General features: G+C 27.7%; 1 protein-coding gene across 2 annotated transcripts; it reads left to right on the forward strand.

The window, feature by feature from the left end:
- The first annotated feature begins 12608 nt into the window (after positions 1–12608).
- Positions 12609–21508, forward strand: LOC113868945 (histidine kinase 4-like). Of its 2 annotated transcripts, none has more exons than XM_027504963.1 (12): positions 12609–12724; positions 14046–14452; positions 14648–14881; positions 14962–15131; positions 15915–16133; positions 16226–16412; positions 16507–16558; positions 16663–16892; positions 17113–17211; positions 17470–18179; positions 19342–19833; positions 20886–21508. In XM_027504963.1, the coding sequence occupies exons 2-12, from the start codon at positions 14111–14113 to the stop codon at positions 21118–21120; spliced, it is 2970 nt and encodes a 989-aa protein (XP_027360764.1). In that variant the 5' UTR covers positions 12609–12724; positions 14046–14110; the 3' UTR covers positions 21121–21508. The 2 variants fall into 2 exon arrangements, with proteins under 2 accessions (XP_027360764.1, XP_027360763.1); XM_027504962.1 differs by having other exon boundaries at positions 12696–13298; positions 20886–21431.
- The last annotated feature ends 912 nt before the right edge of the window (positions 21509–22420 follow it).

The raw sequence follows: 22420 nt of genomic DNA on the forward strand, positions 1-22420 counted from the left end.
TGCTGGAGTTACTGTTTACATCACCTTACTATTTATGCCAGAATTACTGTTCAAGCTGTCACTGTTCACGTGTTTTGCACTGTTCATTGACACTGTTTACTTTTTCTTTTTTAAAATAATTCCAAACTCTATCTAAATCTATTTCAATACCAAATAATCATTCAATTAACACTTAATAAGTACAAAATATTATAGATTACTCAATAATAAATTACAAGCTTGACATCTCCTTATCCTTTACCAGAATTATAGTTTGGTCCAGAAGTAGTCTTAGCCAAAATCATATTAGAATCCGATCTCTTATGCCTTTCAAATCGCTCTTCTTGAGCCATGAGAAGTGCGTCAATATCATCAATGCTATAAGGATCTAATCGCGAAGTGATAAAGGTAATAAATACATTATAATCATCAGGCAAACCATCCAAAATTCCCTCTATATGATCATCATCAGATATCGCAAAACCAATTGCAAACAAGGAATCCATGATTTTCTTAATTTGAAGCAAGTATTGAGAAATTGACTTATCTTTCTTGATCATTCGCAGTTGAACCTTCAACTGCTTCACTTTTGCATAAGTCTGAGAAGCATAGTAGGCCTCAAGTCTTTTCTATATTTGCCACGATCTCTCCAAACCAATCATCTTTGTGAGGATCGGAGCAGACATTGACACCAGTAGCCACGCAACGAGCAACTGATCATGTTGTTCGAAATTGAGAAACAATTTGCTGATCGAATCAGCTGCTTCATCTTCTTTTGAAGCAAACTTCTTTGGAACGTGTTCTTGAAGAAGATATTTGTTAAGTTTCAAACCACGAATTGTGGCAAGAACCTGTTGCTGCCAGATGAGAAAGTTTTCGTCATCAAGCTTAATCGAAATTGGAATTTGTAATGTTTAGAGATTAAATGGAGTTCCGGAAGACATGGTTTCGCTGGCTCTTGATACCATGTTATGGGAAGGAATATAGATGAAGATGAAACTGAATAATACGTGTTTCATTCATACTTAGAAAGAGTGTACAAGAGGTTATTTATAGATAACATACTCAGTAACAGCTCAATAACAGAATAACAAACAATAACTATCAATTCCCTAAAGTTTAGTAACAAAATAACAAACAATAGCTATCATTATCAAGTTTCCTTTACACTTATCACAATTACATTTACCAATAACTTGATTGTTACATATCAATTGCAAACCATCATAAATATATGTTTCACCACTATGTCTTATTTGCTTCCATTATCACACCATTATTGCATCACTTTTCACTTTCACACATCATCTCTTTACTATCACATGTCCTTTCCTCACGTTACTACAAAAATCACCACAATCGTCATCGTCAATCAAACCTATCATTGTAAAACTATTATTCTAATTATTGCATCATTTCTCATAAACTCAACATCATCATTATCATTATGTCTAAATTTACCACTAGTTCTTTACCACTATGCTTGAAACAAAACTCATAACCATTGTTAACTCTTCATGTCAAACGTAAGTCACCATGCCGCTATAGACTTTGTTCCCCTTATTATAGGATAATCTCTCTATAATATTTTCCTTTTAAAGTCATTTTAAACTTTATTTGAGAGTTTGGAGGGAAAGGAAAAGAAAGTGTTTGAAAGGTAAGGGAGGAGAAACAAGGGTTAATATAAAATCTTCTAAATTGAAAAAATTTAAAAACATAAGATTAGGAAGATTTTGGAGGATTTACAAACCCTCCCCATCTCATCTAAAATAGATAATTACATTAATATATCTTTTCCATTTTTTGTCCAAAAATTAACTCTTAAACAAAGTTTTAAAGAACAATTATACATGAAACTGTTTTGCAAGGAAAAATAGATAGGGGTTCAACTATTTAGCTATGCAAGTAACTATTCAAAAAGATTTTAAATGATGCAATAAGGGATTACATGATACTATCATAAGTATATGAAGTTAACAAGTGAAAAGATATTATATTTGCAATGACTATATTATTAAATGTTAATTATTTGTAATTCAATTATCTAGATGGTAAAAGAATGGATTTTGAAAGCAAATAAGCTTCATGAAATTATAATGCAAAAACTATGAGGACTTGGTGTTAAAAACAACTTGCATACATCAAATCAACTAGATAATTTCTCTTTATGACTTTTACAAGTTTGGAAGGTGAATCATGTTGAAGTAATTATTAGTCATTTTAAACACTACTAAAAATTCACTAATTAAAGACTAATTTGAGAATAAAATTATTCAATTAATGTAAAAATCAAATTTAGTTGTTAAAAAATATTAGTTGTTAAATTCAAAATTTATATTAAAAAATTGAGATATAAAGAACAATAATTTGGTCACTAATATTCATTTAGAGATTATTTTTTAGTTTCTAATTGAAATATAATTAAAGATAAAAAAAATTATGTTACTAATTTATTTCTTTTAATTTATTTAAAGACTAATATATCAAGGTTCAAGTTTTAAGATCTAAAATAGATGACTTTTTATTTTTTACCAACGGAGGTTAGTCCGGTAGCAAGTGGCTCGATATTGCTTAAGCAATATCTTGAGTATCCGGATTAAACCGGATAGGAAACAAAAAAAAAATGACTTTTTAGTTAAAATATCAAATATAAAGAGATATATTCAACTAAATAATCAAATGTTGTAACAAATGATAGAAGATATAAACTTTTAACTTTATATTTTTCTATGAACGTCATCTATTAGAGAGGAAGCTAAGAAAGATAAGGAGCTTGAATCAAATGAAAATTTTGAATCTAGGTAAAATAGAAAAAAAAAGTGTTAGCTTATTTAAAATTTAACAAACCTTTTGTTATATATTTTATATCAAACTTATTTAATGTATATAGATAATATTGTAGTATGAATGCTTGTTGAATATTTATGTTCTATAGATATCTTGTTAATGTTTTATTCACCAAAGTTATTGATATTGATAATATATATATATATATATATATATATATATATATATATAATCAATCTCTAAATTAGTTTTAAAAGTTAGTATTTAGATTAGTGTTTATTTCTATGTAGTTTCAAAAAATAGTTTTTAAACTGAGTCTCTAACTCAATTTTTAAATCAACCACAAAAAGCACTCTTTAAATTCAATATGTAAAATTAGTCACAAAATTAATTTCTAAAATCAATCATAAAATTGGTTTTTAAAATTATTCTCTAATTGTGTTTAGCAACTCTACAAAATTAACTACTCATGAAAAGAAATGAAAATTTTTCAAGTTACAAATTTGCTCAGGAGCTTATGCTCTATGATGGTCAAGGTTTACTATTTCTTCTCAACAGCTTATGTTGAGCTAGTTAATTTTGTGGCCTTAATTTCTAGTCAAAATAAATATTTTAACTAAATTTTGCATAGTATATTCTTAGTAAGATTTTTAATAAAAATGACATTTCAATGAGTTTTATAAGAAATTGGTGATATAAAAAATATGATTTTTTTGTGAAAAAGAAAGTGACTTTTTTTTACAAGTTTTTGGATAAATTATAGTAAAAAAAAAACCTAGTTTTTTTAGTCAAAATGAATAGACATCAACGAGTTTTATAAAAAAAATAGTGGCTTAAAAAACATGGCTTTTTGGTAAAAAAAGAAAGAGAATTTCGATAAGTCTTTAATACAAAATATAGCTCAAAGCATTGATTTTTTACTCGAAGAGAAGTTGATATTTTAATGAGTTTTCTCGTAAACTCAACTTTTTGCAAGTTGTAGTGTCAAATCATCAAAGTTGTTGAAGAAGTTTTTTTTCAAGGTATTTTCAGTACTTTAAGAAATATGCAATTATCAATATATGTGGTCAAGAAAAGTCAAAGATCACTTTAACAAGAAAATTAGTTTCAACTATTTATGATGTTAAAGTTTGTCAAGTACAAAGGTTTCAGAGATAGAAGATTTGCATAAAAATTTCAATGCATTAAGAGTGACTGTTAGTAGTTATGGATGATAATATGTGTCAAGGACAATGGTGATTAAAAGAAACCATTTTAGGCAGTTATATTGTAAATAACATGTTTTAAGTTGTTATGTTGTATTTTGTCTATAAATAAGATTTCAAAATAAATTTAGGGTTAAAACTTTTATACTGTACTTAGTATCTTGGTATTTCTAACATTCTATCTACACTACACTTACTAAAAAAAGAGATTAATAGTTCTTTGTCTGATTAATTGAAAGTTACATGTCTCATTTATTGTAATTTTAATTTTAATATCTAGTGTTTCTTTCATTATTTTACTTTAATATTACTTTGCAATTCTTCTTTCATTTTAAGTTTTTTGTGACATTAATTTATGAACACACTATAAAAAAACTTGTTGAGAAGATTTAAAATTTAATTATAAATTATTCTTATATTTATTTGTTTGCTAAGAAATTTACCATAAATAATTATAAAATTAGTTATTAATATGTTTAGTAACAATTTTTAAGTTACTATTAGACGATTTTCTTGCAGTGAATACAATAACATAATTAAATCAATTCTTATTTTTTAATAATTATATTTAACTAAATTGTAGTGAAAATACAGTAACATACTTAATTAAATCAATTCTTATTTTTGTGACAAGTATATTTACCTAAATCTTTTAAAGCTATGTGATAATTCAATTTTACCCTCAAAAGATCAAATTCAATTTAAGAAAATTCTAAAATGAACTTCACTTTTTAGTCTTTTTCCTAATTTTTAAAATTACAAAAAAAAAATACTTATAAAACAATGATAAGCAATAAGAATTTTGTAAAATAGAAGTAAAACTCATAAAATATCACTAAGATAGAAGAAAAAAAGATAAATACATTATTGTCTTGTAAAGTGGGGTTATCTTAAATCCTAAAAAGGAAAAATTACTTGATCATGTAGATATAATTCTTTACATAAAAAATTTTAACAAAGAAAAAGGAAAAAGAAAAGAACAAATAAAGCATCTAACTTTTCTTTTAAAAAAATTACGATAATTTTCTACAAATATTCCTAATAATCCTATTACTACTTAATAAAATGAGTATTAATATAAATAAAAAAAACATATATTTACTAAGGTGAATAGATTATAAAATTTAATACTTTATTTAGTAATTAGATGGTACAGTAAATATACCCTTTTTGCCCACATAAAATTGATTAAAAGTGAGATCCTAGCATAATAGATATTAATATTTTAACTTTTTTAGTTCTTTGAAGATTCAATTAGCATTGATTTGTCCTTCTGTATTAATTTTGTCTTATATTAAAAGGTATAAAAATAGTTTTAACAATCAATTTGTTATCATAAATTTTTCAGATAATTTTTTTAAAATAAGTTGTCATAATTTTTTGTAAAACGTATATCTTGTTATTATTACATAGTAAACATTAATGGTATAAAAATATTGCATATTTTATAAATGTTGTATAAAATGTAGTTCATGCCAAAAACTTGTGAACAAAAAGAATGGATCAGTAGCGCAATAGCTGATTCATTGAATTTAGTGTGTATTTAGATGAAATCATGAAAATATGCCTTCGCTTATTATCTCTTTGCTTTTTTTATAAAAAATAAAATACTAAATTATCATAATTAAGAAAAATAATTAATTTATATATGTTTTTTATAAATATAAATTTTATTCTAAAAATATCTATAATATTAAATGATATAGTTAATAAATTATATATTTAATAATATTAATAAAAAATATATAAAAAATTTAACAATTAATACATTTTGAATTTATTATTCGTTTCTTATAATAAAGATAAAAAAAATACTTCATTTTATTTTTTTATAAAAAAAACTGAAGAAAATAATATAATAAAAAAGTCATAATTAAATTAAGAAATTAGAATGTAAAAAAACTGAACATTAATTATATTAAAAATTTGATTAATTAAATTATTAATATAGATACTACAGTTTCACCTATAGCAAAATAATATAACACATTAATAGTATTCAAATGAAAATAATAATATATGTCGGTATATAATTTATTAAATAAATTTATATTAATATTTATTTTAATTTACTTAAAAAAATAAAAATTAAACTTCATTCAGATATACTTTATTTTAGTATAATATTACATTTCATTGTTGATTGAAAAATTTTTTTGTTATATTTCTACACAGTATATATTTTTTTATTATAATTATTTTTATTTTCATTTGTAAATATTTAGTGATAATAATAAAACAATACATTTACATTATTTATATTTAAAAATTAATTAAAACTTTTTACGATTCTATGAATATCACTTCCATGTTCTTTTTAATCAACTTTTTACAAATTTATTTTTACAAATTTTATATATACATTATATTTTTATCAATTTACATGTCAGTTTTATAAACTAATTTATTTTTTATAATAATAAAAAATTAATATATTTTTATTTTCACTTATGACAAAATAGTTTTAATGTATTTATATTAAATTTATATTTATTAATTTTTAAAAATTATGCATATAATAAAAGAATATATATTTTATTTAGTTATGTTTAACTTACTTACATGTTTCTTTTAATTTATCATTTTAAACTTATTTATTAAATTTTATTTAAATTAAGTATTGTTATTTTAATTACTTTTTAAAATATTAATATATTATTTAATTACTATATTGTTAAATTTTTTTATGATTATTTATTAATTAAAATGATAAATAATTAACAATCCATATTAATTTTTTTTAAATTAAACAAATGCATAAAATAATTTATTAAGTTTACAATTTAAATTTTATTATCCACACTACATAATTTTATAATATTTAATTATTTATTTAATAAAATTGATTTTTTATAATGTTAATTAATACTAATTCTGTTAAGTTATTAAATTAATAATTAACAATTTAATTAATTTAAAAAATACTCATTTATCTATTCTTTTTAAATTATTTTTATCTGTTAATCAACAAAAAAACTTAAAACTTCAGAATATATATTATATTATTATTAGTTTTTTATGATATTTTTGTAAAGTAATTTTTTCATAATAATAAAAATTTAATATATTTTTATTTGTAAACATTAGAATATAATTTTATATGTATTTATATTAAAATTATATTTATTATATTCTTAAAAATTCAAACATTAATAAAATAATATACTTTTTTAAATTTATTATATAATAGAAATAAAAGTTATTAATGCAGCAAACATGACTGAAGGGCCAACAAAATACTGCAAAAATTCTAACAAGATTGACAAAATAATTGATAAAATTACTTAATAAAAATTTATGTATCCAATAAAATTTTTGAATACTTTAAATTTTAATAGATTTTATCATCACAACTTGTAAATCAAAAAATAATATTAATTGTATTATTAAAAAATGTTAATTCTGCATTAAAAATATGTAATAGAATAAGACTCTTTATTATATATTTAGAAAAGTGAACAATAAAAATAATTACATGAAGCAATTTTTGTGCTGTAAATGACTCTAAGTGTCTTTTTCTTAAAAAAAAAAAAATAATTTTCAATAAGTACATAATATGCAGAAACAATAAACAAAAATTGAAATAAAGTCATTAAATTATATTAATCAAAACATATATTTAATTATAGTCAGTTGTATGTTGTATTATTTATATTAATATCAACTAAAAAAATAAAAATTATTATTAAAGAGAATAAAAAATATATAAAATATACTAACAAAATTATATATAAGATACCATTTATTATCTTTTTAATATAATAAAATTTTATTATTATATATTTTTATATTTAAATTATAATTTTTTTATTTTAAAATAAAATAATTTAATAAAAAATAAAAAAGTGTAAAAGTACAAATATATTTACTAATATATTAGCAAGAGATTATTTGAATTTGTTTAATATTATTAAATTTAACTCATAAATATATAATTGTGTTAAATTAAAAAAACGTTTTGCCGTTAATAATGGTGATGTGATTTAAAGAAGGAAAATACAATCTTAGGATGTATTTCTAATTAAATAAGATTATTTAGGCATTGAATGAGAGAGAGAGTCACATGGGTGAATGTGAATGTGAGGATGTTTAGGGGACCACATCCACAGGGCATGCAAATGCAAGTAAAGATAACAGACATGGGACATGATGATGATCATAGAGAAACCCCCTTTCATTTTAGATGTGCCATTTTAACTACTATTTCCACACTTCCCCAACGCCATCACCATTTTACACCCACTTTAGATGCTTCTTAAAGCGCTTCTTTTTTTCACTACAGGACAAACCAAACTCAGATATATACACGTAGGATTTGTTAGTATATACTCATTTGTTTATTTTTTAAACATGCTTTACTACATTATAAATATATTTTCCTTAAAATACATTGAATATGTAACTTGTTAACATATTTTAACTAAAAAAATAAGTAAATATAGATTAATGTCTATAATTATTAATTTATATCTACTATTCTTTTTTAAAAAAAAGTATGTTAGATGCTTAAATTTAGTTCTTAGTGCTGAGATTAATAAAATTTATATATTTTTTAATAAAAAATTACATAATTATTGTATTGAAATTATAAAAGTATAATAAATACTTTTCTTTCTAATAAAATTTTACTATTATCAAAGGGTTAAAGTTAATAAAATTATTTTTAATATAGATTAGTTACATTCAATGATTCCATCAATTATAAATATTTGAATCATAGTAATCTAAAAATATATGATTACAATTTTTGAAATTTTTGATTGAACTCCTAACTACTGTTAGAGTATCATAATACCTAATTTATAGGAATTGTGTTTCTTTTATGAAATATTCTTTTTCTAGAAAGTTGACATTAAACTAAGTTAAATTAAATACAATGCTTTAAATATAGACTTAATTACAACTCTTTAAAATTATAAATGTATTATTACAAATTTTTATCATAAACTCTAAGTGAGAATCTAAAAGAGACAAAAGTTATAAAGTATTTTAATATAAAATGTATCTTGATTTATTTAATAATCTTTTAAGATGACATGATCACTGCAAAAAAAATTTAATATTAAAATTATTAAATTTTTTATTTAAAATAATAAATATATTTTAATATAATAAATAATTTAAATTATGATAGATTTTTTTATTGTAGAATATCTTGATTCTTTTGATGTTCGTGATTATTATTGGGTTTTTTTTTTCTCTTTCATTATTTTTGCTTCCATCATGCTACTCCTATCACACAAAACTCTCTCTTATAGGTGAGAAATCTCAATCTATTATTTTTTATTTTCTTCTTTCTTTCGCTTAAAGATGGAACTCTACATCCTCAATTTGCATTTAAAATTCTCTCATAAATTAGACAATAAAACTCAACTCAATTTCTCAACTGTTATTCCTAATTTGACTATTAAAATAATGATTCTTATCTAGTGTGACAGATATAAAACTAAACACTCACACCTATAGAAGAGACATGTCAAGGAAGTAATGACAACATTAGAGGAAGGATGAATTAGACTTTTATAAAATGGGGTTGCCAAAGGCGGTGACAAATAACTCATTGGTGATTATCTCCTAAACTATCACTTAGTTAGGGCCTTGAGTTAACCACTTTAACTTGGGATTTCAAAGGGATCAGTTATAGTTCTAACAAGTCTAAAAATGTCATTTACACTAATATATCACTTCATGTGTTTCTTATCACCGCAATCGTCATCGTGCAAGATCAAATTGCAAAAATCTAACACATTGACATTAAATAAGAAGATGGATTAGTGAAAAAATTTAGAAGCAATGAGGTATTTGAACAAGAAAAAGGCATAATCACGTCGAGCATCATAAGGAATAAGGAAGAGACTAAGATTTTGCTATGCATGCAACAATTGCTATTGGCAATGTGTCCTTTGGTTATTTCATGTTAAGACATCATTTAGGTCAAAGTGGTGGCATTGTGGGTAAAGAGGAAAGGGAGTTAAAAGTAATAGCAACAACATAGATGAAAAAGAGAAAAAATGTAGTGATATTGACAAACATAAGTTAAATTAATCCTTGAGATTGTGATTGAAATGACATTATTTTATCTAGTTTAATTATCTTAAATATCACTTAATATGATATGTCAGTAATCATTAACATTGTCATGACAAAAAAAATATATTAATGAGACTAAATTGCTGGACATTTGATAAAGTCAAGAATTAACAAGTTTATTTTAAAATTTTTAAGACCAATTTACTCAATAGTTACAATATTAGAGATTAATATGGGATTTACTCTTACTTAATATATGGTAATACCTATAATTTTAATGTAAGATACACAAAATAGCCTTAGATGCATTATTTGTTCTTGATGAGAGAAGTAATTATTAATAAGTAGAACCATTTTATGATTATTGAGCAAGCATGTGATGTTAGGTGGAATCTATTAATAGTTTATAATCTAACTTATTCAAAATTTGACTTGACTTATCCTATTTAAGTAATAAGCTAAATTTAAGGTTTTAAAAAGCTTTAATTAAATAAGTTGAGGTTGAGTTTTTAAAAAGACTACTAAACTTGATAGATTGACCTATTTAAAGTTCACACTATTTTATAATAATATTTTAATTATATATAAATTATAATATATTCATAATATCATATTGAATAAATTAAATTTTAAAATAAAAACTCTAAACTTAAAACCATTTTTATCACCCTTTTAAATATAAGTCTTGTGGTCTTTTAGACACAAACTTATTTAGATAATTTAATATCTTACTTGTAAAGAAATTTTATAATCTTTTAAATATTTTAATATAAATTAGGTCATTAAAAACACTAATAAGTCTGGTAAAATTCTTTAAAAGGCCTATAATAAATAATTTATTTGACTTAAATTTTAAAATTATTAAATAAATCAAATCTACTTATGTAAAGTCTAACCTGTTTTAACTTACTTCTATTTTTAGTTAGGTGGAATGATAATACACTTGTATAACTTATCTTCTCACTTGCTTTATTTTTTCGAAATACATAGTCTTAATATTATTATTTTATTTTATTGTTTAGACCTTCTATCTTATTTTAATTTAAAAAAAAATACATAGTAGAAATATTATGAAAATAAAAATCTTTTAATAATTAAATTATTTAGATAATTTTATTTTGAAGTATATTGTTAAATTAGGGTTATTTATTGATATAAAATTATATAATTTTTTAAAATAAAAATTTTGTAAATATTATTTAAAATTTTTGTAATTTATATCTTAACGTACTACTTTTAAACTATCAAAACACTTTTATAAATTGCTATAAATTAATAGTTTAATTTAAAAAAATAATTTTATTTGAGTTGGAAAGGACTACTATGAATCATAAATTTTTTCTTTAATATTTAAATATTTAAAATAATATTATTTAAATATTATGTTTTAAAACTACTATTTTTAGCGAAGGGTACTGTGGCTGTGGGGAGGGGATGAAGAGCCGTATCTTCCTTATCGGCTTAACATTAATTGTTTATGTTTATCAAATTTCAGACCATTCTATTGAAGTTCGAAATAATGTCATAATATAAATATAACAAAATTATTTAAATTAATAGCAATAAATTGATATCACAGTTCAAATTATACCTGATATTTCTGTAAGTTTGATACTTATAATAATTATTTTTAATTAAATAAGAATATATCTTATTTTTATTCTATTATATTTTTACTCAACTCTCTTATCCTTATTGTTTTTAATCTTATCTTATCTAAAAAAATCCCACTTAAAATAATAAATTTAGGAGCATTCTTAAAATACAAATTCATAAAGGATGACATGTTAAAACACACAAGACAATAATATACAAAATAACACACAAGACAATTACTATTTAATCAAATAAACAAATTTTAATATAAATACACAATATTACGCATCTCTATCAATTAAAGATAATTATTGTAAATGTCATACTTGTAGAGTAAACAAACTTGAAAAGGTAACATTACAAGTAGCCCTTAAAAGTATAAGCTTTTAACATGTAAAAATGGTAATAAAAAATAATCTTAATTTGTCACGTAAGTTCTTATCATCAGCTAAAAATTACATTAAAATTCCTTAAAAAAAGCTCTTAAATTTATATTCTACTAATCTCAAATTAGGTCTTATTTATCATTTTTAAATATTAAAAAGATATTAATTTTTTTATAATATTTTATTTGTTGCTATCTCCCTTAAAGTTACTTAATTGATAATCATACTTTAACTTTTGGATAAAAATATTTGAATAAAAACATTTATTTTACTATAACTTTTAGTTTAATTAATACTTTTTAAAAATATACAGATTATCTTAAATGATAAAAAATGTAAAATAAGAAATAGAAAATAAAAATTGATGTCATCAAAGTACACTTATTGCAACAAATCATAGAAAGCCTCCATACTCCACATGCCATCAATGAAAGGAAGATTAATTTAATTGACAATAGAAGCAAAGACTGGGCAACAAGTGGATTGTTTAACCCATTAATCAATGTTGACAGAAGATAATTCATAATTATCTCAGAGGGGTATTTTTGGAATCCAAAATAAAACATGGGCATTTCCGGTATTCCACATGGGAATAAAATCCGAGCATGGTCGCCATGTCATTGTCACGCAGATTTGTGATTGCCATTCCCAGTTTTTCATTTCTCTCTCTCTCTTGTGTTGCAATACTTCAAATTCGGACACACAGAGGAACATAAAAACGAGAAAGTGAGAAAGACCCAGGTGAGAAAAAATGATTCATCTTCAGAATCAAAATACCTCTGATGGACCACACACAAAATATTGCACTCTAGCATAGTTAGAAATAGCAAAAAAATGAAGGTGTTTTTCTAAAGCTTTTTCCATCATCCTTGGAACATGGTGTTCCTCTTCTCACCTCAGCAATGAGAACTGAGGAGGATGAGACACTGTTGGTGTGAAATGCATTAGTGTTAGTGTCAGAAGTAGAGAGAGAGAGAGGAGGGCTGGTAATGAATAGGGTCATAGACTAGTATAATATAATGTTAAATTGATTAATTTTAACTTTATTTTTGGTGAAGTTCATGGGAGACAAGAGCGTATCAAGGAAAATCTTTAAAATTCGATTTTTTCTTATCTGTTTGATATAAATAAAAAAGTGAACAACAGAGAAAAGCAAGCATAAAAAAGGTCATATATATATATATATATATATATATATATTAGGAAAAAAAAAAAACAAATAAGAGGGTGTTAGAGCGAGAGACAGAGATTTAAGACCAAACAAAAACAGGTTCCTATGGTTCATTATACAGCCACCCTCTCTTGCCTGTTACCGGTAAGCATTGTTTCTTTCTACAAAACCCCATTACCATGTCTCTCTCTCTATCTTTTATTGGGTTGTGTGTGCTTGTGTTTTGGGGTCAGTCTCTGTGGTTTGGAATATTATTATATCCAAAGAGGGAGCGTGAACGTGCTGTTCTTGTCCTTAGGAGTAGTTCCACGCCTACATAGCATGATCATTGGTTAGAGTTCTCTTGATTTTTAAATGTGATCCTCAGCACTCCAAAGTCTGAAACAAAACCAAGCATTTGGGGTGTAGAGAGAGAGAGAGAGAGAGAGAGAGAGAGAGAGAGAGAGAGAGAGAGAGAGAGAAAGAGAGAGAGAGAGAGAGTGGCTCTTAGAAGTTTGAGCTGTTTTTGCATCTTTTGAGACCCATGCTTGTCTCTCAGCTTGGAAAGTTTCCTTCTTTTAATTCTGGGCTTCTTGTTTCTTTCTCTTTCTAGATTTCTTTTTGTCTTGGTAATTTCTGATGTGGGTTTTCCTTCTTAAGCGAGAGAAAGAGGAGGAATTGGCCAGTCCTTCATTATGCTTAGTGTGTTTGTGCTTGCCCTTTCTGAGGTTTGGAATCACGCAAAACAATGCAGTAATGATGCTTTTTGCTTGGAGTTTTGTTATGTGACCCTTTTTCTTTTCAAGCAGCAGAGAAAAGTGTCTGGAATTTTGTCAGAACTTTAAGGAAAGTTAACCCTCCTATGTGAGCACTAACTATAAATTTCTCTTCTTGGGACATCTCTAATTATAGATATGAAGGGGAGCAAGGGGACATAGCAGCTCACAACAACTAGGTAGAGTGTGAATTTCTTGCTGATGGGTCTTAGTTTGAAGATGCAGAGCCACCATCCTGTGGCTTTGAGGTTGCATGATCAAATGGGGTCTAAAAGGAAGTACACTTTCATTCAGGCCCATAGAGCTTGGTTGCCAAAGTTTTTGCTGCTGTGGATCCTGCTAATGGCTTTGATCAGTTGGTGCATCTATAGTAAAATGGATGATGATACTAAAGTCAGAAGAAAAGAGGTGTTGGGTAGCCTCTGTGATCAAAGGGCAAGAATGTTGCAAGATCAGTTTAGTGTTAGTGTTAACCATGTCCATGCCCTTGCCATCCTTGTTTCAACCTTCCATTACTACAGAAACCCTTCTGCCATTGACCAGGTTAGTTCTTGATCTACCACTCCAATCTTGATTTGAAAACTGGCTATGTATTATAGGATTAATATATGTAATGATTTGAAGGAAATGAAGGGCTATCTGAGGCTTTCACATTTCTACTTACTGTTCTAATTGTGTATGTTTCTAAATCCTGTTGCATAAATCTTGACTACTGTTCATTGCCAAAATAAAAATCAGGAAACCTTCGCTGAGTATACAGCCAGGACAGCATTTGAACGACCGCTACTGAGTGGTGTGGCTTATGCACAAAGAGTTGTTAACTCTGAGAGGGAGAGATTTGAGAAAGAACACGGATGGGTTATAAAGACAATGGAAAGAGAGTCTTCACTGGTCAGAGATGAGTATGCACCGGTGATATTCATGCAAGAAACTGTCTCCTACCTTATGGCTCTTGATATGATGTCTGGGGAGGTAAATCACAAAATTAGTGAAGAATGATCTACTTTTTATTTTGTAAATTTCCACCTCAAATTTTGGTTTTGCATGTTCAGGAGGACCGAGAAAACATTTTAAGGGCTAGAGCCACTGGGAAAGCGGTTCTGACTAGCCCTTTCAGGTTGTTGGGTTCTCATCATCTTGGTGTGGTTTTAACATTCCCTGTGTACAAATCTAAGCTCCCTCCAAAGCCAACAGTGGAAGAACGCATTGAAGCAACTGCAGGGTAGGCTCTAATATCACTTGTACTTGTCTTTCTACTTTACTTTTGTAATATTGTTGGTGGTTCTTCTTGTATTCTATGGCATTGTAGTATATGGTTTTAATATTGTGTCACGTTTTCATAGCTTAAATAATAATTGACTACACTGATGTCAAGTGTCAATACATGCTAAATTTGTCTACCACAAATCTGCCATTATGAAAATATTATTGCATTTCCTCTGCTAATCATCAAAAGCTGTGACAGCGACTGCTTCTTCTTTTTCCATTAGATCAGGAGTCATGCTAATTAATTAAAGATGTGACTACTACATTTTAACAGTATCACAATCCCCGCTGCTTGATAATCACTTTTGTGCTACCTGTTTTATTTCAGTCAATACCACCTTGGATGCTGTTGCCATTTCCCATGACCACTGACACAGTTTGAGGACAACTATTGCCTATGCAAATTGCAATTGACACAACCAATAACTGGTTAATGAACAATCATTAACCACTTATTTAACATACTTAACCAATTGAATGTTAATTGTTTCTATTTTACCTATAATTTCTGCTTTTTTATGATTGTTCCATTTTTTAAAAACTTTCATGGGCTTAAATTATCAAATTCAGGGCTGCATGTGATGGCTAGAATGATTGTGTAATTTGTACATGTAGTTTGCAGTTTGCACCTCTTCTAATTCTGTAGTTGCTTCTGATTGAAACTCAATCTTGTGGCATTATGTTTACTGTAAGCTTCTTAATATCCTAGTGTATTCAATAAATTTCTGATTGGAATCAGATATGTTGGAGGATCCTTTGATGTTGAGTCCCTTGTGGAGAATTTACTTGGGCAACTTGCTGGGAACCAAGCAATTTTGGTCAATGTGTATGATGTCACGAACTATACTAATCCCCTAATCATGTATGGCAACCAATATGAAGAAGGTGATACATCACTTGCCCATCAAAGCAAGCTTGATTTTGGAGATCCATACAGGAAACACCAGATGATATGCAGGTAGGAGCTTCATGCTGTTGTACATTTTCGGTTAGGAGCTTTAACTTTTTCACTTGTCAGCCCATACTTACAAATCATCAAATTTTGAATAGGTACCATCAAAAGGCACCAACAAATTGGATAGCTCTTACAACGGCGTTCCTATTCTTTGTGATTCTTCTATTAGTGGGTTACATTTTGTATGGTGCTGGAAATCATATTGTCAAAGTTGAAGACGATTTCCATGAAATGCAGGAATTAAAAGGCCTAGCAGAAGCAGCTGATGTTGCCAAATCCCAGGTAATTCTCCTGGCATGTTGTTATCAATGTTCACTTCAATATTTTCAGGGATAACTAACTGATCACAATATACTAAATTTTTTTATAATGTCAGTTTCTGGCTACAGTCTCGCATGAAATTCGAACACCCATGAATGGTATTTTAGGTAACTTCAAGAGTCTGCCTCTCTTTACAAAAATGTGACATGTGCCTTCATAACCGACACTTTTCTATTGATGATTGATATCATTTAACTCCAAATCGCTGTAGGAATGCTTGCTATGCTTCTAGATACAGAGTTGAGTTCAACCCAACGAGATTATGCTCAGACTGCTCAAACATGTGGAAAGGCACTGATAACATTAATAAATGAGGTGCTGGACCGAGCTAAAATTGAAGCTGGCAAGTTAGAGTTGGAAGCTGTTCCGTTTGACCTTCGTTCCATACTTGATGATGTCCTTTCTCTTTTTTCTGAGAAGTCTAGAGAAAAAGGCTTGGAGGTACATCTAATTGTTAGATTAACCTATTACGGATGCCATAAGATTGTTTTACCTCATCCAAGTTATAAAATTTCTCCCTCCTAATTATTTTAATTGATGAACTTATATTGTTCTTCCCTCTCTATTTCACCTTTCTGGGATCTTGTGTAACTGGATTCATATTCCTGATGCTCATGCTCGACTTCAACCTGAACTTATATTGCTGATTGTGCAAGTAAAGCTGGCTGTGTTTGTTTCTGATAATGTTCCGGATATTGTCATGGGAGATCCAGGGAGATTCAGACAAATAATAACAAATCTTGTTGGCAACTCGGTTAAAGTAAGTGGAAAATTTTAAGTCTGTTCATTTTCAGATGATATTTGCATTTGGAAATATCATTCTAACTGTTTAATCGTTTTTGCTTTTAGATTTATCCTTTTTGTTTGTTCTTTTTCTGTCCGCCGGGGGTGGCTATGGAAGAGAGAAGAGCAATGATATTGATGCTTGAATCCTTCATATTCATTTCTCCATTGTATTCATAAAATTTATTCACAAGGTATTTGTTGATAACATTACTAATTATTTTGTGTCTTGCAGTTTACTGAACAAGGACACATATTTGTTAAAGTCCATCTAGCAGAAAATAGAAAGTCCATAATGAATGGACAACATGAGACTTTTTTAAATGGAGAATCAGATGAAGTTTTCCATTTATCTGGTGATTATCATTTCAAAACCTTGAGTGGATGTGAAGCAGCTGATGAACGGAACAGCTGGGATAATTTTAAGCATCTAATTGCTGATGAAGAATCTTGCCTGGATTCTTCAAGAGAAATGGTGGCCTCTTGTGAATCTTCTGAGCAAGTCTCCTTGAGGGTCTGCGTGGAGGACACTGGAATTGGAATTCCTTTCTCAGCACAGGATAGGATATTCATGCCTTTTGTGCAGGCTGATAGCTCAACCTCACGAAATTATGGGGGTACTGGTATAGGCTTGAGTATCAGTAAATGCCTGGTTGAACTAATGGGTGGCCAGATAAACTTCATAAGTCGACCCCAGGTTGGTAGCACGTTTTCGTTTACTGCAGTTTGTGGAACATCGAAGAAAAGATCAGCTAGTGACATGAAAAATTTGGAAGATCTTCCTTCCATTTTTAAAGGGCTGAAAGTCATTGTGGTTGATGGAAAACCTGTTAGAGCTGCTGTCACTCGATACCATTTAAAGAGATTAGGGATACTAGTTAAAGTTGCAAATAGTATCAGTAAAGCCATTACTTTATGTGGTAAAAGTGGTTCTTTGATGTCAGGGTAAGTTTTGTTTTTGTTTTTTATTTTTATTTTTGGCTTAATTGCACTTTTGGCCCTATATTTTAACATGTGCAATTTTAGTTACCCTAGTTTTAATTGTTCACATTTAAGACCCTCTAATTTTTCAAATGCGGAAATTAAGTCTTCTACTAAAAAATTAAGACTTTTATTATATTTATACATTTTATTTTTATTTAAATATTTTGTATATTTTTCTTTATTTATTTGTATGTATCAATAAAATGTCATACTTTCATTATATTTTTATTAATTATTGGATAAAATTTTAGGGTGAAAGACTTGATTTGAGCATTTGAAAAACTAGAGGGATTAAATGTAAGCAATTAAAACTATGAGGACTAAAATTGCACATACGTTAGAGTACAGGGACCAAAAGTGCAATTAAGCCTTCTTTTTTTTCTATGGACAGAATTGGTGTTAATTATGAAGAAACTGAAAATGATAATAAGCAACAGAAGTGTCATCATTTTGATATATGCTGGTGGTTTTAAGTTGAGCCTTTAACCCCTTTAAACTAACTTTGCAAGGTTATTTGGATAGATATATATTCTGCAGTTTTACCAGGGTGTATACCCTGCTATGGCCCTACTAAATTGCAGGGTTTGTATTCTATATATAGAAAGGCATATGTTGTTTGAGTAAGTTTCTAGATAAGTTTTTATAAGAGAAGAAAAATTCATATGAAAAATAAATAAAATTTCTCTTAGAAGCCAAAAACAACTTATATTTCTTAAGTTTTAGAGAAGTTAAATGAAAGACCTTTAAAAAAAAAAAAGCATAAGTTTGTTTTAACTTATGACTATGAAAGGAGTTTGCTTTATTTTACTACTTAATTTTTTACTCCTGTAAGTATTTCTTGAAAATATTTTCCAAATTGGGATAATAGCATAGCACTTTTCACTCAAGTACTAAGTTGCCAACTTGCCATATGGTGAGTTTTTCAACCCTGATACAGTTATCTTCAATATAAACTCAATTTTTATGGAAGAAAAGAAAAGATAGAGGAAGATACCATGTTTCATATATCTATTATTAAGACACCAAAATGTTAAGCCTTTTGTATTATGCTATAAACTTTTCTTTCTGTTTTAAGTTACTTGGTTCAGTTCATTCACCGAGTGAAACTCCTTGGATATGGCAGAACATTCCAGCCTGATATTGTCATGGTTGAGAAGGACACATGGATATCTGGAGAGGATGGAAGTTTCAATGTATGGAAACAGAATGGTCATATGTTTAAGATGCCTAAAATGATCCTTATGGCAACCAATATTAGTAGTACTGAGTTTGACAAAGCTAAGGCCACAGGTTTCACTGATACTGTAATCATGAAGCCGCTGAGAGCTAGCATGGTGGCTGCTTGTCTTCAGCAAGTTTTGGGGATGGGGAAGAAGAGGCAGCTTGGGAAAGACATGCCTAATGGTTCTGCTTTTCTACATAGCCTTCTTTATGGAAAGAAAATCCTGGTGGTTGATGACAATAAGGTAAACCGGAGGGTAGCTGCAGGTGCACTTAAAAAGTTTGGAGCTGATGTGAAGTGTGCTGAAAGTGGCAAAGCCGCTCTTGAAATGCTTCAATTGCCTCATAATTTTGATGCTTGCTTCATGGACATTCAAATGCCAGAAATGGACGGGTATGCATGCTTGCATTGACTACTATTGCTTCTTTTCCTGCTATTGTGTTATTTTTATAATAATCTAGATGAGCACTTGAGCTGAACTAATCAGGTATAACTGGTTGCAGTATAAAATTTAACACGATAGCTGCCTAATTGTATTTTTCATTTCATTTATAATACAATCTTTTTCTATAAAAGAATGTTATGTGCCAATGCGTGTTCTTAGACACAGGTTAAGGAATAAAAAGTTGCATCATCAAATCATTCTAATCCCTGAAAGCAAAATTACTAAATGCATTTTAGATGTTCAAGGTATTAAATGCTTATTTTAGTTTTTTGTTTTTGATTCATTAACATGGGTCCTAACAGTACATGTTTTCAAAGCCCTAAAAAGTATCATTAGAAATATGTCTCTTCCAATAACCAATTGAAATGCACTATTGTGACAAGATGTGTTCTATAACAAGATTTGGCTTGAGGATTGTTTATTGAACCATTAATCAAGGAAGAATTATCAATGATGGATCTTGTTAAAAGGTCTAAAATGGCTTGTTATTTTTTTCCATAGACAACTTAATTTTTTTTGTACAACACAGCTTCGATTTCTTGATTAATCATGATCACAGAATTTAGATACCTTAAAATCGATTTACAAAAAAAAAAAAAAATAAATAAAAAAATAGAGGGAAGATGTGAAAGATGCTGATCTCACAGCCATTCTACATGGTTCTTCTCTTCCAAGTTCCAACCATAAGACATAAACCAAGCTGGCAAGATGTGAATGTTCGTATGTGTGGATTTTTATATTTATAATCCATGTCATCATAGATTTTATCATGTACTTGGGACAAATTTATTTTATTCTCCATGGTGGTAGGTAATGGTTTCAATAGTTTTTTATTTTTCCTACATCTTCAATAATTTGCTTGATATTATTATGTTGATGTAATCTCAAATTTCTTTGTATCTTGGTTTGTACAAATTTATTAATAATCCTCAATGCTAAGAAAATTGAGATATGCATGGACTTTTGGATACCACCTAAATAAGTGTGACACATTTTGCAGATTTGAAGCCACTAGTCTAATTCGGATGATGGAGAGGAAGGCAAATGAGGAAATGAACAATGGCAGCAAGTGGCATGTGCCTATACTGGCCATGACAGCCGATGTGATCCATGCTACATATGATGAGTGCTTGAAATGTGGCATGGATGGATATGTCTCGAAGCCATTTGAGGAAAAGAATCTGTATCAAGAAGTAGCAAAGTTTTTCAAATCCAAGCCCATCTCAGACTCATGACAATGTGCTTCTTTTGCATGCACTCAACTAGAAGATTATTGGAGAAAAGACACTTTAGTTTGATCACTACGAGCACTATCATGTTGCATGTAGATTGTGCTTTCATGCATAGAGCAACACTTGGTTTTCCTACATATTTGAGTTGAGTTCATTGATTAGGGATCATTATTATTACTAACCACCTTCAATTTGGCATTATTAGAATCTGAGTAAATGTATACCACGTTACACCCCTCCAATTGTGTACAGATTCTGGGTAGGGGATGAGTGAATTTATGTAAATTCAATATGGTTTTTCCCCCATTATAATTTCATAGCAATAGTTTTTCATGTAAAGGTGTCTTGTAACAGATTGGTCACTATGTTAAAAATGTGTGCTTAGGTGTAGCTATAGCTGCCTATTAGAATCGTTCGTCCCCTTTATCAAATTGAACTAATCATTTATTTGCTTGTAGTTAATTACAAAATCTTCAATTTTTTCATGTAACTAAGTTCATGTTAACCATTTTATGTAGGTGAAGGTGAAGCAACTTCGTATAAATATCTAAGTAAAACTCAAATTAATCATTTATTTGCTTGTAGTAAATTTGTTAAAAATATTAATGTATAAATACCTTAAATATTATTTGAAAAGGAGATTTATGCTTAGTTAATAGGAGGTGCATATTCAAGTCATTATTGTGAATAATCATGTTTAAATGAAAAGGACTGGGATATATGTCTGTTTACGTGACGATATGTTATAAGAAAATGATTAATTTGAGTTTTATTTAGGTTTCTCCTCTTTGGGGATATTATAGTGCGTAATGAGCAAACAACAGATGCTGTTAGGTACATTTATCTCTGTTTTCTCTTCGCGTTACACAATTCCATGACAGCGTCGTTGGAGACATTCTGCTCCAAATGCACCTCTTTCAGGGATATCCTGCCTAATTTTAAATTCTAAATTCTGCCTAATTTACCTAATTATCTTTGTTGGTTTTATAAAATGAGAGGGAAGAATTTTAAATAAATTTAATAATTACTTATGTCATAATTTCTAATAGTAAATTAAATAAAGGTACCTACTTACGGTAGTTGAATCATAATTTCATTTTTTTTTCAATACATACATTTTAAATATATTCTCCAAATAAAAACAATTGTATTAAAAAGCACTTTTGTTCTAGTCCGGATGCAAGTATGTGTTGCTATTTCAAGTCTTCAAAGTAAGGTCCTCTTTTTCTAGTGCCAAACCTTTAAACTCTTATTTTTTAAGAAGAAATTTAAAATTAAATGTTGATTTTAGAAAAATATATAT

Source organism: Abrus precatorius, unplaced genomic scaffold (genome assembly GCF_003935025.1).
Source record: "Abrus precatorius isolate BTA unplaced genomic scaffold, Abrus_2018 Scaffold6, whole genome shotgun sequence".
NCBI lineage: Eukaryota > Viridiplantae > Streptophyta > Magnoliopsida > Fabales > Fabaceae > Abrus > Abrus precatorius.